The 16,218-nt window shown below is 36.2% G+C and overlaps 1 protein-coding gene across 2 annotated transcripts in view; it reads left to right on the forward strand.

Annotated features, from left to right (window-relative positions):
- The window catches only part of LOC145669264 (uncharacterized), a 38,756-nt gene that overhangs the window by 6,088 nt on the left and 16,450 nt on the right, over positions 1 to 16,218 (forward strand). For both annotated transcript variants that reach the window (XM_081737583.1, XM_081737584.1), the window contains exon 2: positions 5,884 to 6,000. In XM_081737583.1, coding sequence (XP_081593709.1) covers positions 5,884 to 6,000 — 117 coding nt within the window. The remainder of the gene's footprint in view (positions 1 to 5,883; positions 6,001 to 16,218) is intronic.

Consider the following 16,218-nt stretch of genomic DNA (forward strand, 5'->3'; position numbering starts at 1 on the left):
ATTTGATCGAGATTGGTCGTTTTCTTCAAGAGTTATTAAGTTTTATTTATTTTATTATATGTACCCCTCCCCTAAGTTACACCATCAAAGTAAATAGATAAAGACACTCCCAGGCCCCAACCTCCCTTTTGGGGGTGTAAACACAAAAGTTCATTTTCCTTATGGGAAATTCAATGTTAAATTTTGGAAGCAGTTTTCTCCAATAATTATTCGTAAAGATTTTGGGGCAAATGACGTGTATTTTTTTGCAAAATGCAAAAACATTCATTCACAAAGCTAGTAAAGCCGTCTCAAACATTATTTTGGGAAGGACCCCCTTTTGGGGGCAAGGGGAGTAAAAAGGTGGTGGGTGATGTGTTACCAAAATCCCAAAATTTATTTTCGGAGTGCCAGTAAGCGACAGATTAATCACTAATGTCACAGAATTAATGCTCCAATGCTCCTTACATGTAAGAGTGACTGATAATGGGGCTACAGCAAATAAAAATAAGAAAATCACCATAAATATCCTTAGTAGGGACATACGAGAAGAAGGTATTTTTTATTAATTAATGTGAAATTTGGCGTCATTGTATCAAAAGAGTGTGTGTTTTTGAAATCTGGAATGCTATTTTGGTAACGCACCGCCTTAGGGGGCACAGGGGGTGAAGCATTAGATGATGGATCTTTATAAAAATTCAAAATTTTGTTCCGGAAATGCCAGTGAGCATCAGATTTTTCACAAATGTCACAAAATTAATATTCTAATGCTCCTTGCATGTGCCAGTGACTTATATGGGGCTATAGCCCCCTTTCAAAAATAAAAAAATCACCATAAATATCCTTAGTAGGGACATACGAGAAGAAGGTATTTTTTGTTATTTAATATGAAATTTGGCTTGTTGTAGCAAAAAAGAATGCGTTTTTCATATCTGGGATGTTATTTTGGTAACTACCGCCTTAGGGGGGCACAGGAGGTGAAGCATCTGATGATTGATCTTTATAAAAATTCATAATTTTGTTCCGGAAATACCTGTGAGCGTCAGATTATTCACAAATGTCACAGAATTAATATTCTAATGCTTCTTGCATGTGCCAGTGACTTATATGGGGCTATAGCCTCCTTTCAAAAATTAAAAAAAAATCATCATAAACATCCTTAGTATTGACATAATGGAAGAATGATTTTTTCTCGATTAATGTGAAACTCGGCGTCCAAATCTGGAATATTATTTTGGTAATGTACCGCCTTAGGGGGGCACAGGGGCTGAAGCATAAATTATTGGATCTTTCTAAAGTTTCAAATTTTATTTTGAAAAATCCAGTGTGTGTCAGATTGATAACGAATAATGCAAAATTAATATTCCGATGCTCTTTCCATGTGCCAGTGACTGATATTGAGCTACAGCCCCCTTTCAATAATTATATTAAAAATTTATAATAAATATCCTTAGCAGGAACATACGGAAGAAGCTATATTTTGTTAATTAATGTGGTATTAGGCGTTGTGCTAGTAAAAATATGGAATATTATTTTGGTAACAGAAGGCACAGGGCACGGAGGGTAATTTATACCTTTGGGGGTCATAGGGGGAGGACTGATAGAAATTCCAAATTTTTTTTTGGGAGTGCTCATGAGTGTCAAATTAATTGCAAGATGCACAGAATTAATACTCCATACTGCTTTTATGTACCAGTGACTAATATGTTACTACAGCTATGTTTGAAAAGAATCATAAATTCAATAGGGTCTATGATTATTCTTACGCAAAGACCTACTGGCAGAAGCATTTTTTTTTTACAATATGAAATTTGGCATTATTTTTTAGAAAAAAAAAATGTTTGTGACAAGATAATATCAATATGTGGATTTCTTTTAGGGGCGTGGACTCAGAATTTCTTTTGCCTAATGGGAGTGTGACATAGGTAAATTTGCATTTTTAGTTAGAAAATAAAATAACACTCTTTCGCTTGTACCTATGATGGTGCATGCGTCTGGAATTTTATTACGGCCATTCCTTCTTATTGGGCAACATAAAACCAAGAATTGTCCAGAGCGTAGTCACCCAAATATGTTGGAGAAGGTGTTCACAGTGGCTCTAGTAAATCGCATTAATTCATTCATATCTTGCTCGTTCACGAGGGCATGCTGAATAAAGTAAGTTCATTTTATCTGTCTTACACTTAGATTAGTGAAATCTTTAAGCAATTTAGTTAACTGAGCCAAAAGAAAAGTGTTGTTTTTAGAAAAGGATAATATGTTTTCTTGGGTTTATGGTATAGCCTGACTCAACCTAATCCTTATTCCTCGCGAGACATTTGTTTTCACTACAACCATGTGTCTATAGTGTATGATTTCCTGACATGCTTACATGTGCAGTATACGAGTAGGCTACTGCGTGGAAAGTGGGATCATACAGTTATTGTGGAAGAAGTAGGGAAAAGATACGCTTTTTCTATGAATAAAGAAAACAATATTTTATTTTTTAAAGTATTACTTCTCATTAAAATCTTTTCGTTCGTGGAACCTGCAGCATTTTTCATTGTCATTTTCTGTTCTATTTCGAGCTGGTTTGCTTAAGTGTGCAAAAAATATGCTGGTGAATTTATGTGTGATTTTATGCTATAAGAAGAGACCAATTTGGTTTTTAAAAACGCAAAATTCTTTGATTATATTCCAGTGATGCCAAAAAAACGAAGCTATATACTCAATCTGTTACATTGACAGACGATATTCATTTACACTAGCTTCGAAATTTTTAAAAAATCAAAACATTCTTCTACAATAATGACAAATTGCACATTAATTGTAAAGCATATTTACCTCCTTCCCGCACGTCCCTGCTAAGGATATTTACCGTAAATTATGTGACTTTTGGGAGGGTGGCTATAGCCCAATATCAGTCACTGGCACATGCAAGGAGCATCGGAATATTAATTTTGTATTATTTGTGATCAATCTGACACATTGGATTTTCCAAAATAAAATTTGAAATTTTTATAAAGATCCAATAACTTATGCTTCACCCCCTGTGCCCCCCTAAGGCGGTACATTACCAAAATAATATTCCAGATTTGATAAATGCATAACTTTTTGCTAACCCTACGCCGAGTTTCACATTAATTGAGAAAAAAATCATTCTTCCCATATGTCAATACTAAGGATATTTATGATGATTTTTTTTTAATTTTTGAAAGGAGGCTATAGCAACATATAAGTCACAGACCATGCAAGGAGCATTGTAATATTAATTTTGTGACATTTGTGAATAATCTGACGCTCACTGGCATTTCCGGAACGAAATTTTGAATTTTTATAAAAATCCATCATCAGGTGCTTCGCCCCCTGTGCCCCCTAAGGCGGTAGTTACCAAAATAACATCCCAGATATGAAAAACGCATACTTTTTTGCTACAATGACGCCAAATTTCACATTAATTGAGAAAAAAATTTCATTTTTCTCGTATGTCCCTACTAAGGATATTTATGGTGATTTTCTTATTTTTGAAAGGGGGTTATAGCCCCATATAAGTCACTGGCACATGCAAGGAGCATTAGAATATTAATTTTGTGACATTTGTGAAAAATCTGATGCTCACTGGCATTTCCGGAACAAAATTTTGAATTTTTATAAAGATCCATCATCTAATGCTTCACCCCCTGTGCCCCCTAAGGCGGTGCGTTACCAAAATAGCATTCCAGATTTCAAAAACACACACTCTTTTGATACAATGACGCCAAATTTCACATTAATTAATAAAAAATACCTTCTTCTCGTATGTCCCTACTAAGGATATTTATGGTGATTTTCTTATTTTTATTTGCTGTAGCCCCATTATCAGTCACTCTTACATGTAAGGAGCATTGGAGCATTAATTTTGTGACATTAGTGATTAATCTGTCGCTTACTGGCACTCCGAAAATAAATTTTGGGATTTTGGTAACACATCACCTACCACCTTTTTACTCCCCTTGCCCCCAAAAGGGGGTCCTTCCCAAAATAATGTTTGAGACGGCTTTACTAGCTTTGTGAATGAATGTTTTTGCATTTTGTAACAAATACAAGTCATTTGCCCCAAAATCTTTACGAATAAATATTGGAGAAAACTGCTTCCAAAATTTAACATTGAATTTCCCATAAGGAAAATGAACTTTTGTGCTTACACTCCCAAAAGGGAGGCTAAACAGCAATTTTCTCCTGTTTCCTTTATAAATTCGAAAAATTCAGATATTTCTCAATAAGAGTGCCAAATTTTATATTAATAGTGTGAAAACTTCATCTTCTCCCAGTGCTGTAGAAAATTACAGGAATTATGGAACAGTATATATATATATATATATATATATATATATATATATATATATATATATATATATATATATATATATATATATATCCTGAAAATGGATGATGGGGCGGGAGAGAATGTGTACAGTTATGTAGAAAAAAATAATCCAATGAAGATTGAGGACTTCTTGAAACGTGAGATTTGGACAAAAAAACTTCTTTTGTTGTGAGAGCAATAAATAAAAACTGAATTTCCTGAAATACCTATGCTAAGGGAGGAAAAAAGAATTCAAATGTTTTGCCTAGAATAAAGTACCACATCCCTGAAATCCCTGAAATTAGGGAAATGAAACTCGATATATACACTTCTCACTAAAATAAATTGATAGGTGTTCCAGCATCTTCTAAAATTCCCATTTTAAAACGGGAAAGAGATATTTTCATTTGTATAGTTTGATGCAATAAGGGTCTAAACCTGAAACATACAGTTGGAGAAAAACGTTGAAAATTTAAGTAGTGTTTTCTTCTTACATAAAGCAATATAATATGCAGCATTTTATTCCGATATTGAAATGAAATGTTACCAGGAGGCTAAACAAGCATAGCAAAAGCCACAAAAGCGTTTGATGTTAAAAAAAAAAGGTGTAGACTCGCTTACACCCTTATTACATTTTCCTCAATTATTTTTAACTTCTCAATTATTCTTTTTCGCTTTCATTGAAAGTGATATTCTCTGTTGTTTGTGATCGTTCACGGGAAAATGACTGAAAACTATGAAATTAATTCTGGAACATACTTAGTATCTACCTCGAGCCAGGTATCAATCTTCACTTTGATTAACGGGCATATCCTAAAGGAGTATGGGGTTCAAAATATACAGTAAATAGAGTATCTCATAAGCCACTGTATATGAACTTCTCATTACAAACAAGCGGAGACGTGACCAGCGTTTTCCAAATTTTCTTTTTAGGGGGCTGAAGGAAGGTGAAATTTCTGTTTTTTCGTCACATTGGATGAAAGGTTTTTTTTTTGTGTGTGTGTGTGTGCTTTTGTGATCGTTTATCCGTTGAAAATAAATATGGAACATTGTTAGTTTCTGTCTCAAGTTTTCACCCTTCCACATTGATAAGGGGCGTGGCGTAAGGAGGTAGAGAAGTTCAAGATGTATGCCAAAAATATCTTATGGGTTTTTATAATTAAACTTTCATTGAAATGCTAATCCTAAGGGAGGAGAGGGTTCAAATACAGTATTTTCCGTAAATCTATTCTCCCCGTAAATCTAAAACGGCTTTTCAGCTAGTTTTATGAATAGGAATTTCAATAATTAACGAGTATAAGAAGTACTACTTCATACTTGTAAGCAGTGGCGTATTTACGATTTTGTTTCGGGAGGGGCTTTGCTATCTTTCGGGAGGGCTTTGCCTGGAAATTGAAAATTCTGCAAGATATTTCATTTACTTTACTATACTAAGTAAGATTTCGGGGGGGGGGGGCTTAAGCCCGGAAGCCACCCCCCTAAATACGCCACTGCTTGTAAGATACCGTAGATCAGCAAATATCTACATTTAAATTTTATACATACATATTACATTAAAAAATGATCATTTTAATTTCAAGGCACCAAATGGTTTTGGTTATCACCTAGCGGAGTGTGTGGTCCTGGCGCAACGCTACAAGGATCCATGTGCTATTGTAATCCAGGATATGTGCAATTCGGAAATCGTTGTATACCAGGTGAGTGGAATTTATAATTCAAGATATATTTTTTGAAAATCCAAGACGAAGTTTTCTGCTGTAATTTCCTATCTTAAAATATGGGTTTGCCTTGGTTTTGCAGCATATGATGCAGGGCCTAAAATTCAACGAAATCACAGCTCCACACTGGAAAAATTTTATATAGTACAGAAAAAACTAGTTTAGTCAGCATTTGTTTAGACATATAATGTGTTCTGTACAGTACATCATGTTTACCTGCGACCAAAAAATATTATTATTATTATTATTATTATTATTATTGTTATTATTATTATTATTATTATTATTATTATTATTATTATTATTATTATTATTATTATTATTATTATTATTAATATTATTATTATTATTATTATTTAGGAAAATTTTGGCATCCAGAGCAAACAAAATTAAAGGCACATTAGGATACATATTTAATTGTATTGTATTAAATCATAAAATACAGGAAAAAAGCAGGTAAGAAAAATAGTCACGCTGGAAGAAAAAAAAAGTCACTTTTTCTTACATAAGAATTTCACTGTCATTTTTCCATGATCATCACGCTGTCTCAGTCTATTTTCTGCCAAGGCAAATACACCGTCATACCAGGGCTGTTCCTTTGACTTTCTACCAACTTCAAAACGCCTTTTCTTTCTGGCCAGTCATTTCATAATAGCAGGGGTTGGGCTAAAATCTTCCAACGGACCCATATTTATATTAACGTGAAGGTAATTTTTCATAGTAGTGGGAGCTAAAGACAGTCTGTTATCTGTTTTCAATACGTTGTAGTCACTTATAAGTCTTTCAACATCGGAAGAAGATGGTTTCGAAGCAACAACTCGGGCTAGACTTGTTGACAGAGCATGAAATGACTGATTTCCACAGATTTTCATGAGAAAGCTTTTAGCGTCCAGACTTTTCAACATACTGCACGATGATGTCTCTCTATATTGCATTGCGAACTGCAGAAGATCTGTATCAAGACAAACAACTTTGTGGCATCCTCTTAGGACATCATCAGTTACATACTCTTGCAAAACACGGAAAGGCTCCAAAGCAATAATACTGTCTTCATACAGCAAACGTTGACTAACAAAGTTAATGATGGAATCCAGGACTTCGTAGCGTACTACAGTAAAATCTCTTTTCTCACTGACATATTTGTTATAGGATTTATTGCGACGTGTGTTACGATGAAGTTGAATACAATGTAATGAGTACTGTATTTCTCCGTTGACGTTCTCTTGCACACGTTCGTTTAAAAACGTTTTTTCCCACCCGTCTAACAGAGGTTTCTCTTTCATACTCTCCAATTGTGCTATAGTTCTATTTTTATTTGTTATTATGTCCAAAACAAACATTTCATCACTCTCAAACTTCTGCTGGCAGTTCTTGGAAACATATAGAGCGTCTGTCACAAGACACAGAAGATGAAGGCGATCTACTTCTATCCATTTATGCAGATGACCATTGGCTCCATTACATACATGGCTTTCCGTTTACAAGTAAAGGCAGCTTGGATACCAATTTTTTAGTAGAGTAGTGAGCATACTGAATGAAAATTCTGTCCACCTGACGTCAAAATATTCTTGGTAGTGCAAAACTTCTAAATTATTTTCTGAAGCTACCACCGTTAAACCTTTCGTTCGCTGCCCTGAAGAGTGATGGAAAGCACACAGTCCAGATGTTGCTTGTATGAGAGATGAAACTTCTTGGACATTCTTTCTTGGTGACATCTTTCCATGCTAAATTAATGAGATGGGCAGCACACCAAAGTTTCTACAGAGGCAACGTTTCACCTGAAGCACTCTTTCATCAGTTAACAATTTCCACATTCCATTGTGTTCTCCTGTATTCATGTTTTCACTATCAGTAACTGTCGAAGTCACTCTGGGAAACATTACTCTTTCTACTGATTTTCGTAACGCTGTGCTTCGGTTCAATTTTTGGTGGTTATTGATGTATGTTATCTCTGGTAGTACATATTTCTATAACGGGTTGTAAGGATCGTGTAATTTTTATCTACAAAACAACACATTTCATTATATCGGAAAAGTGTAATGTCCTATTGAAACAACAGATAAACGTGCAGTTAGTTGCATATTTTAAAACTATATGAATGCAACCGAAAACGTTTGAAAACTAAATATAGTTAAAAAGTTCCTTCACCTCAAAATTGGCAATGGTTTTCCCTGCCATCTAGGAGACACCTATACGTATTAACTCTGGCTTACACTGGCAGTTATATGGAATTGAGTAACCCATTGCATAATGAACGTATTGAATCAGTAAGACTTAGTTTGACACACTGAACGCGTTTAAATGCATAATCCCAGAAAAGTAAGGTACTCACATTAATACCACTCCACACTTTAAGAATTATAGTTCCACACTCCTTTTCTACAGTTCCACAAAGTGTGGCGTACTCCACTCAATTTTAGGCCCTGATATGATGTGCGACTGAGGACGATATTGTGTGAGAAGAAAACCAAGATCACAGTGGCACTGGAAATGACCTCGAAGATCAAAGAAAATGAAATGAAATCTTTAGTTTTACGTCCCACGGTTATGCCGGTTAGGCTAAAGGAGACGATGACGATGAGAAATGAATGAAATGGTGGAATGAAGAAGTGGGGGGAAACGGGAGAACCCCGAGAAAACCCACGAGCACAGTGTTTGTAAAACCACAAAGTTCACGAGGCGCGAGCTGGGATCGAACCAGGGACCCCAAGCACCGGAGGTGAACGAAGATCAAAGATTCAGTGCGCTCTTTCAGTGAGGAAATCGAAGTCTCTGATGTGACTTTTAATGTAGTAGTTTTATTCTAACTTCTGGATATAGCTATAACCAATATATTCCGTAGTTTTTTTTTTTCGTAATCTTTTGTTAGGAATTGTGGGTATGTGTTGATTTCGAATTCGTCTTGGATTCAGAAGTATAAGGTAATAATTGGTACCGAAAACAAAATTTAGGAACAACGATAATGTCTTCAACAGGGAATCAGTATACGGCACAATCGTCAGCAAAAATGTATACAAATCCCATCTAATGATTCAGGCTACCTTGTAGACAGCTATTGACTCTTTCAGTTTGTGGTAGGTTTGTTCGTGATTAACTTCTGTGAGATTTACAGCTCATTGCGACTCGAGGTTTCTGAGGAGCTCCTTCGTGACTAAGCGGTTAGTGTACGCCCTTTTGGCGTAGCGTACTCGGGTTCGATTCCCGCTGGGAGTTCATATACTTCGGATAATCCTGCGTTAAGCTGTAGGTCTATGCCTCACATAGCCTCGCTGTTGAAAGAGACCCTAAACTCAGATTATATTACATCATGGCTTCTGAATCTGAATCTGTTGTTTACACTTCTGCATGTTCTTATGTTAATGTCAAAATGAACTTACGAATTTAACTTCATTTGGTAGAGAGAGAACGTAATTATCCTTACGATGTTCTTCTGTTAACAATGTCATAGTGAATCCATGAATTTAACTTCATTTGGTGGAGAAAGAACATAATTTTTCTCGTGAGTCCGAAAAGAGTTGCCAAAGCTTATTTTTTGTTTCAGAGCTGCTTGCAAAAGACTGTTATAAGGTAGATAGGTATGTGCACTATTGTTGGAAAATCAGGTTAAAAGATAATATGCATCTCTCACGGCAAAGTCTTATGTCATTCTTATTGTTGATCCCTCCTCACGTGAGCATAGCAGATGAATTCCAGTGTTACGAGTTGTACATATAAACAATGCTAAGGAATGGTACTTAAAATACATGCTAACTACGAGGGTTATTCGATAAGTAATGCCTTCTAGTTTCTTGTGTTTATGTATAACGTTAAAGCGGATGATATTGGTGTCGTAGTAAAGGCGGAACATTTCTGTTAATATCATGTTATTTTCGTTCTCTTGCGATAGAGAGCGACAGTCAGTGAAAATGACGTCTGAAATGGAGATGCATACGAAACAGAGATGTGTAATGAAATACTTGGCTTCTGAGCAAATTTCACATATTGATATAGTCCGATTCATTCCTAAGTAAAGAAGATCAGAGCAAGTTCACTGTGTGAAGATCACAGCAAGTTCACTTCATGTTAACATTATGAAGATGGTAGCATCATGTAGACTTCACAATTGCCATCTACCTACTTCCAGCTGAGATGAGTACAACTTCCATTTTTTTATTTTTTGAGAAGTACAGTATGTTACAAAATTCATCAATGCTTGCTGAAGGTCTAATGAGGGAATACAGTGGATGTGAGCGCAGTAAGGCGATGGTTAGTGAGTTTTAGAAAATAATGTGGTTAGCAAGCAACGATCTAAGTGTTTCTGTTCAAGTGCCTCCCCTCATAATAAACAGCGCCTTGATCAATTCATCTTAGCTGATCGTAGAATTACTACAACCAAAGAGCTGTATTGGCATCTGAATGTTGGCTGTGATGCCTTAGATATGATTTTAAGTAATCTGAGTTATCACAAAGTTTTGTACGTGATGGATCCTGACTATGCTTTCAGACAATACAAAACCCAGTGCATCGAAATGTGTCAAGAAGTAGTGGACAAGTATGAGACCGACCGAAAGTGACGGATTCCTGAACAGCGAGATGAGATGATGAGGTGCAGTTTTACCATTAGAAGGCGGAATCCAAAAGCAGTCCATGAAGTTGCGACATACAATTGTCCATCAAAAAACAAGTTGAAGATAGTCACCTGAAGGAAAACTTATGTGCTCTGTCTTTTGGAATAGGCAGGACGTGATTATTTTAGATGTTTGGGGCCCTGGAGAAACTGTTAATTCAGAACGCTTTCAGAAGACACTGACTAAGCTGAAAGTCCAAATTCAAGAATCTGCGCAAGAAGAAGGAAAACTATCTCCTGCCACAAGATGACTTCAGATCAAATATCAGTCTTGGAACTATGAAGCTTATTGCGAAATTTGGTTAGACTGCCTTACCACATCCGCCACATAGTCTGGACTTCACTCATTCCAACTCTCTTTTTTCCTATGGAAGATGGACCAAGTGGATAAAATTTTTTAGATGCAGTTGTTGCCATCAGCAAAAGGTGGCTTGGCTCTGCTGATTCCTATTTTTACGAACATAGCATTATTATTATTATTATTATTATTATTATTATTATTATTATTATTATTATTATTATTATTATTATTATTATTATTATTATTATTATTATTATTATTATTATTATTAAGTATTTTGCCTAGTGGCAGGTCCTGGGACTAATGAGTTTTTTTCTTTTTCTTCTTCACCTTCTTAATTTTTAGTTTGGGCCTGGAAATGTTTCTTCCTCGTTTCTCGATTTTCAGCTTCCTCTTTTAACTCCCAATATACCTATTTACTTCTAATTTTCAAGTCATTGACCAGTTGTGTTCTTCTCCCTACACCTCGCTTTCCTTCCATCTTTTCTTCTATGGCGGTATGAAGAAGACAATTTCTTCGTAAGATGTGTCCCATCCAATTGGCCTTCCTATGAAGGATGGTGGCTAGAAGCGTCTTCTTCTCTCTTATTCGTTTTTAAATGTCTTCGTTTGTTACTCTTTCTGTTCACAGGCTGTTATTCAACACTGGATAAAAGTGCATAATGAATGATGACTACGCGAGAAAAATAATTGTAAGTAGCTGATATTCTATTGTATGAGAATATACTCTGTATCAATAGTAGTATATATTTAAAAATATGAAGACGTTACTTTCGGAATGACCCTCGTATGATTAAGCAAATTATTCATTCATTCAAGCGAACAAGCAAACAATACCTTCCATTTCTGTAACAAATGTAAAAAAGAAATAGGACATAACATGAGGTGGAAGGAGTTTGCTAGTGCATGAAAACCCCCTAGCAATCTATTTCGTTAGGGAATTCGAATAATACACTCAACTGTTTTGCCCTTTCACCACAACCGATAATAGAAAAAGTTAGGGAGTACCAAGTACCGGTATATATGGGATTGATATTGATGTAAACGCTTATTTTTCCTCCCTCTAAATCCTTTCTTGCAAATTTATTAAAACATCAATTTATAGTTTCGGGTGGAAAGACCTTCAGGATATGCTACAAATTTGTTAGTTTCCCTTTCTAGCACCGACGCTCCACGAAACATCAATCTACAATTTAAACTCCAGTCCGAATTACATGAGACCCTACGAGGAACCCAGCCTGAATCTCCAGCATCAAAGGCGATAACGTTGACCACATAGCTATTCATGAGCAATCTATTTTGAACACGAGCACAGTTGCCAGCGAAAATGTGCACTTCTTCATTCGTCCAATGTACATATTTCGGATTTTTTAAAATTAACTAAAACATTTTATGTCATGCTTATTATTATCTTGTGAAGTAGTAGACCTCCAATTTCTATTTAACTTTTCTGATGACTCATTCAGGTTTGTCAGATATCATTTAACAAGTCATGGATATTTTAATACAAATACATAGATCTAAGTAAACTGTACAAGGGAACCCGGGGCACCAGGATTAGCGCTCAATATACAAAACTTATTAGAATGGCTTCCTACAACTCTTTTCAGATGAGAAGCGACATGAGCAGTAGCCAACGATACGTGATATTTCCCTTCTCTGTTTTTCCATCAAGCGTTATTACAAATGAATTGACAGTATTATCAATTATATTCCAGTAAAATATAAAGTTTTCACTACGCATGCTAGAAATATAAACATCAGCTTAATTAATTAATCTATTATATAAAAGAGAACGCACAAATCCTTTGTTAGCTCATCACGCTAATACGGCTGAACCAATTTCTTTCATTTTTGGGGGGTTATTAGGATTTGGACCCTAGATGGTTCTTATCATATCACTTTAATTTTTAATTACCAGTGTCTTGAGATAATTGACCATTCAAGTGTCCATAACGTACAAATCCTTTGTTAGTTCATCATAGGTATAAAAATAAACGTATTTATATGCAACCCGCATGACCGTGTCACTCGGCGGGTTAACATAAATGACAGGCGATATAATGTTAACATTTACTGCAAGCATATTTCACGGGTATTAAACACATGAGATATGGAGTTGTGCATTTAAATTTTCATTTCAACCCAGCGAAGCGGGTAATATATGCTAGTTACTTAATAATTCATTAAACTAGCACTGCTAAAAGCGTATCGTCTGTTTAAACCTATTATGACAATAATCTAATTTGTATTTTATTACTGTCTGGGCGTGAGTCTTAAATGACTTATAACATGTTTCAAGCATTATTTCTAGAAATCTTTCTTTTGTAAGTTTTCTACATGTATGCAAAGGATTATCCACAGTATTTCTGTTACTGGTTAACTTCTAGTTGTTTTAGAGACGTTTCTCTCCCTGAGACATTTCTTGCTTTAGCATAAATAATACTATGAAAATGAATTCTGTATCCTCTGATAATTATATTTCAAACATATAAAAGTGACCAAGAAAGTTTTGTCACTTTTTCACCCACCACATTCGAACATCGATATACCTAAGACGTACCTGCAAGATCAAAAATAATCCCCATCAGCATGACAACCTTCTGCCAACGTTCTGGAAGGCCATGGGTTCCATCGCGGTAGAACTTGGTGGGCCGTGAAGCGAAGAAGGTATCAAGTGCAAGTACTAGGGATTTGAACTTGCGTTCTCTCAGGTGATTGTCCAAGGAATGGAACAGGGGATAATCGGACAGTGCAATGTCCGGGGAGTATGGCGGATGCAATAGTGTTTCCTATCCCAGGCGTAGAATGGTGTTCCGGGCCATCGTAGCCACGTGGGGCTTGACGGTGTCTTGTAACTCCTTTACGATTCAGAAGCGCTGACTCCAGAGCTTTGAGTTCAGGACCGGATTAAGGGCGGAGCCAATGAAGCCCAGGCTCCGGGGCCCCTAGGCTCAGGGAGCCCCAAGAATTCCGTAGCAATACTAAAACATAGCAATCAACTTCTATTATAGGCTTCAGACCCATGCTATTTCTTTCCGCTTGCTACTCTCACGGTATCGCTAGAGTTAAGTCTTCTTCCATCAGCGTCTTCACGATACTTATTTTAAGTTCCTTCCTGGCTAAGCGGTTAGCGTATGCGCCTTTGGCGTGGGAGACCCAGGTTCGATTCTCGGCGGGAGCTCATGTGGTTCGGATTCCACATTAATCAGTAGGTCCCGTCTCATATAGCCTCGCAATTGAAATGGACGTTAAACTCAAAATCAACTCAATTCAACAATACTTATTTTGTGAGGGAGTGAACTATTTTGGGCCTCTATTACAAACCAAACTATTAGCTTGTGGAGACAATTCCTTTGAAATATCTCTGTCATTACTTAGAACAAATCTTAGAGGTTCTCCAAATCTCCTTAACAATAAAACGTCAATGTTCAAATCAATTTGGGCTATCTGAGATACTAAAAAGTCATTCCCTAATAGTATGTCTTGAGAAAAATTACTTAACGTACAATTGCTATCTTGTTTATCAAAAGAGGATCTCGTCCCCAGAAGAGGAAACTTTATTTTATATATATATATAAAACATCCCAGAGTTTGGAGCTCTTAAAAGTAGCTCTAAGTAGCAGTATTACAACTCACCGCTCCCCAAGAGTCCGTCCTTTATCCGCCCCTGTTTGTTGAGTAGACGAGGAAAGAGAGAAGGGGGAAATAAATACTCAAACGTGAATGTGAAACTTAAAAAAATCAAATTGACTATGCCAGATAAAGAAAGGTATTTGTTTCAAAAATATTTACGAAATAAGATATTATTACATTCTTTCTTTAAACTATTCGTATTATGAGTAGGTATTTAAAAAAAATCACATGCATGTAGTAGCAAAAGGAACCAAAATACAGTTACTATTTTATTTTGTTTATTATTCTGAAATAGGTTGCTGGTTCGATTTCCTGTAAGAAAAAATATTTAGCAAAAGTTTGAGTCCAAATCTACTCGGACTTAACATACGACACAACTTAATCTAAAAATGTTCATAATTATTTTATGTGGAAACATTTAAAAGTCTGTATCATGGCAACCAGTTTGGTTTCATGTTGTTTGCATGAAGTGTGAGTGTGTAGAAGTTAATTACACACTCACTCTCACACACAAACAGGCATTTTGAAAATAAAAGAACATTTTAGAAGAATTTGATTCATTTGGAATTTATAGTCTCTTTCAGCTCTCAGGCTGTATGAGGCATAGATCTAAAGCTTAACATATTATCTGAAACACATGAGTTTCCATCGGAAATCGAACCCGAGTCTTCTGCCTCAAAGGTGTTTAGAAGAAGTATCCCAGTTGTTTGATATAAGCATATGCCGAGCGGATACAGGATTCTTGCTTCGCAATAGGGAAATTCTGGGTTCGAACCCAGTAGCCGACCGTTCTAAGGTTTTTCTGTTTCGCGAGACGAATGCTAACATATCTTAAATACATGACCTGGATGCTAATCTTCAGCTACCTTTCCCGTTGTTGATAATCGTTAATTTTTCTTCGTTACTACTATTCCAACTATCTTCTCGTGCTATCTGGAAATTTGTTTATTTATCTCAAATTACTTTTCCTTTCAGCATCGAGAGGCATGGACCTACAGCTTAAAATGGAATCCGAACCACCGAATGCTCTCCTATCAGGAATCGAACCCAGGATCCCGTGCGCCAAGGGTGTGCGCTAGTCAATAGATGAGCTGGGAGAGTGTTCTAGACCCCTATTTGCTGCCCTCTCGTAAAATTCGTTTCGCCACAATTGTTTTATGCCTGTACTAGTGATTTACTGGTGCCGCCTAGCTGCGTCGGGGACTAGAATCTCTCTTTAAGCTGGTTATTTAGCCGAGTCATAACCCAAATGAAGATATACTCAACTAGTTCGTTCGTTCGGATAATATTGACGAAGAAATGTAAGCATAAGATGAGTACATTTTTGCTGGCGAGCGTACGTTATGCAAGTATGTGCAGAGCCGTAGATAAGGGGAGTGAGCGGGACGGTAGCCCTGGGCGCTGATAGAAAGGGGGTGCGGAACGACCAAGAAGAAAGAAAAGGTGTCGGAAAAGAGTAAACGACGCGGCGCCTCCTAAAAGAATTGGCGCCCTATTAAATGAATATTGTTCTCGGTCTGCAAAGAAATACATTTGTCAAAAATTGTTGTGCTCGCTCCGCTCGCAATCCAAACGTTTCAATAAATCCCAAGAAATTTTTCCTTATTACCGGTACTTAAAGAAAGTTATTATATACGATTTGTTAATGACGATG

Source organism: Thermobia domestica, chromosome 13 (genome assembly GCF_964235325.1).
Source record: "Thermobia domestica chromosome 13, izTheDome1.hap1.1, whole genome shotgun sequence".
In the NCBI taxonomy this organism is placed as follows: Eukaryota; Metazoa; Arthropoda; class Insecta; order Zygentoma; family Lepismatidae; genus Thermobia; species Thermobia domestica.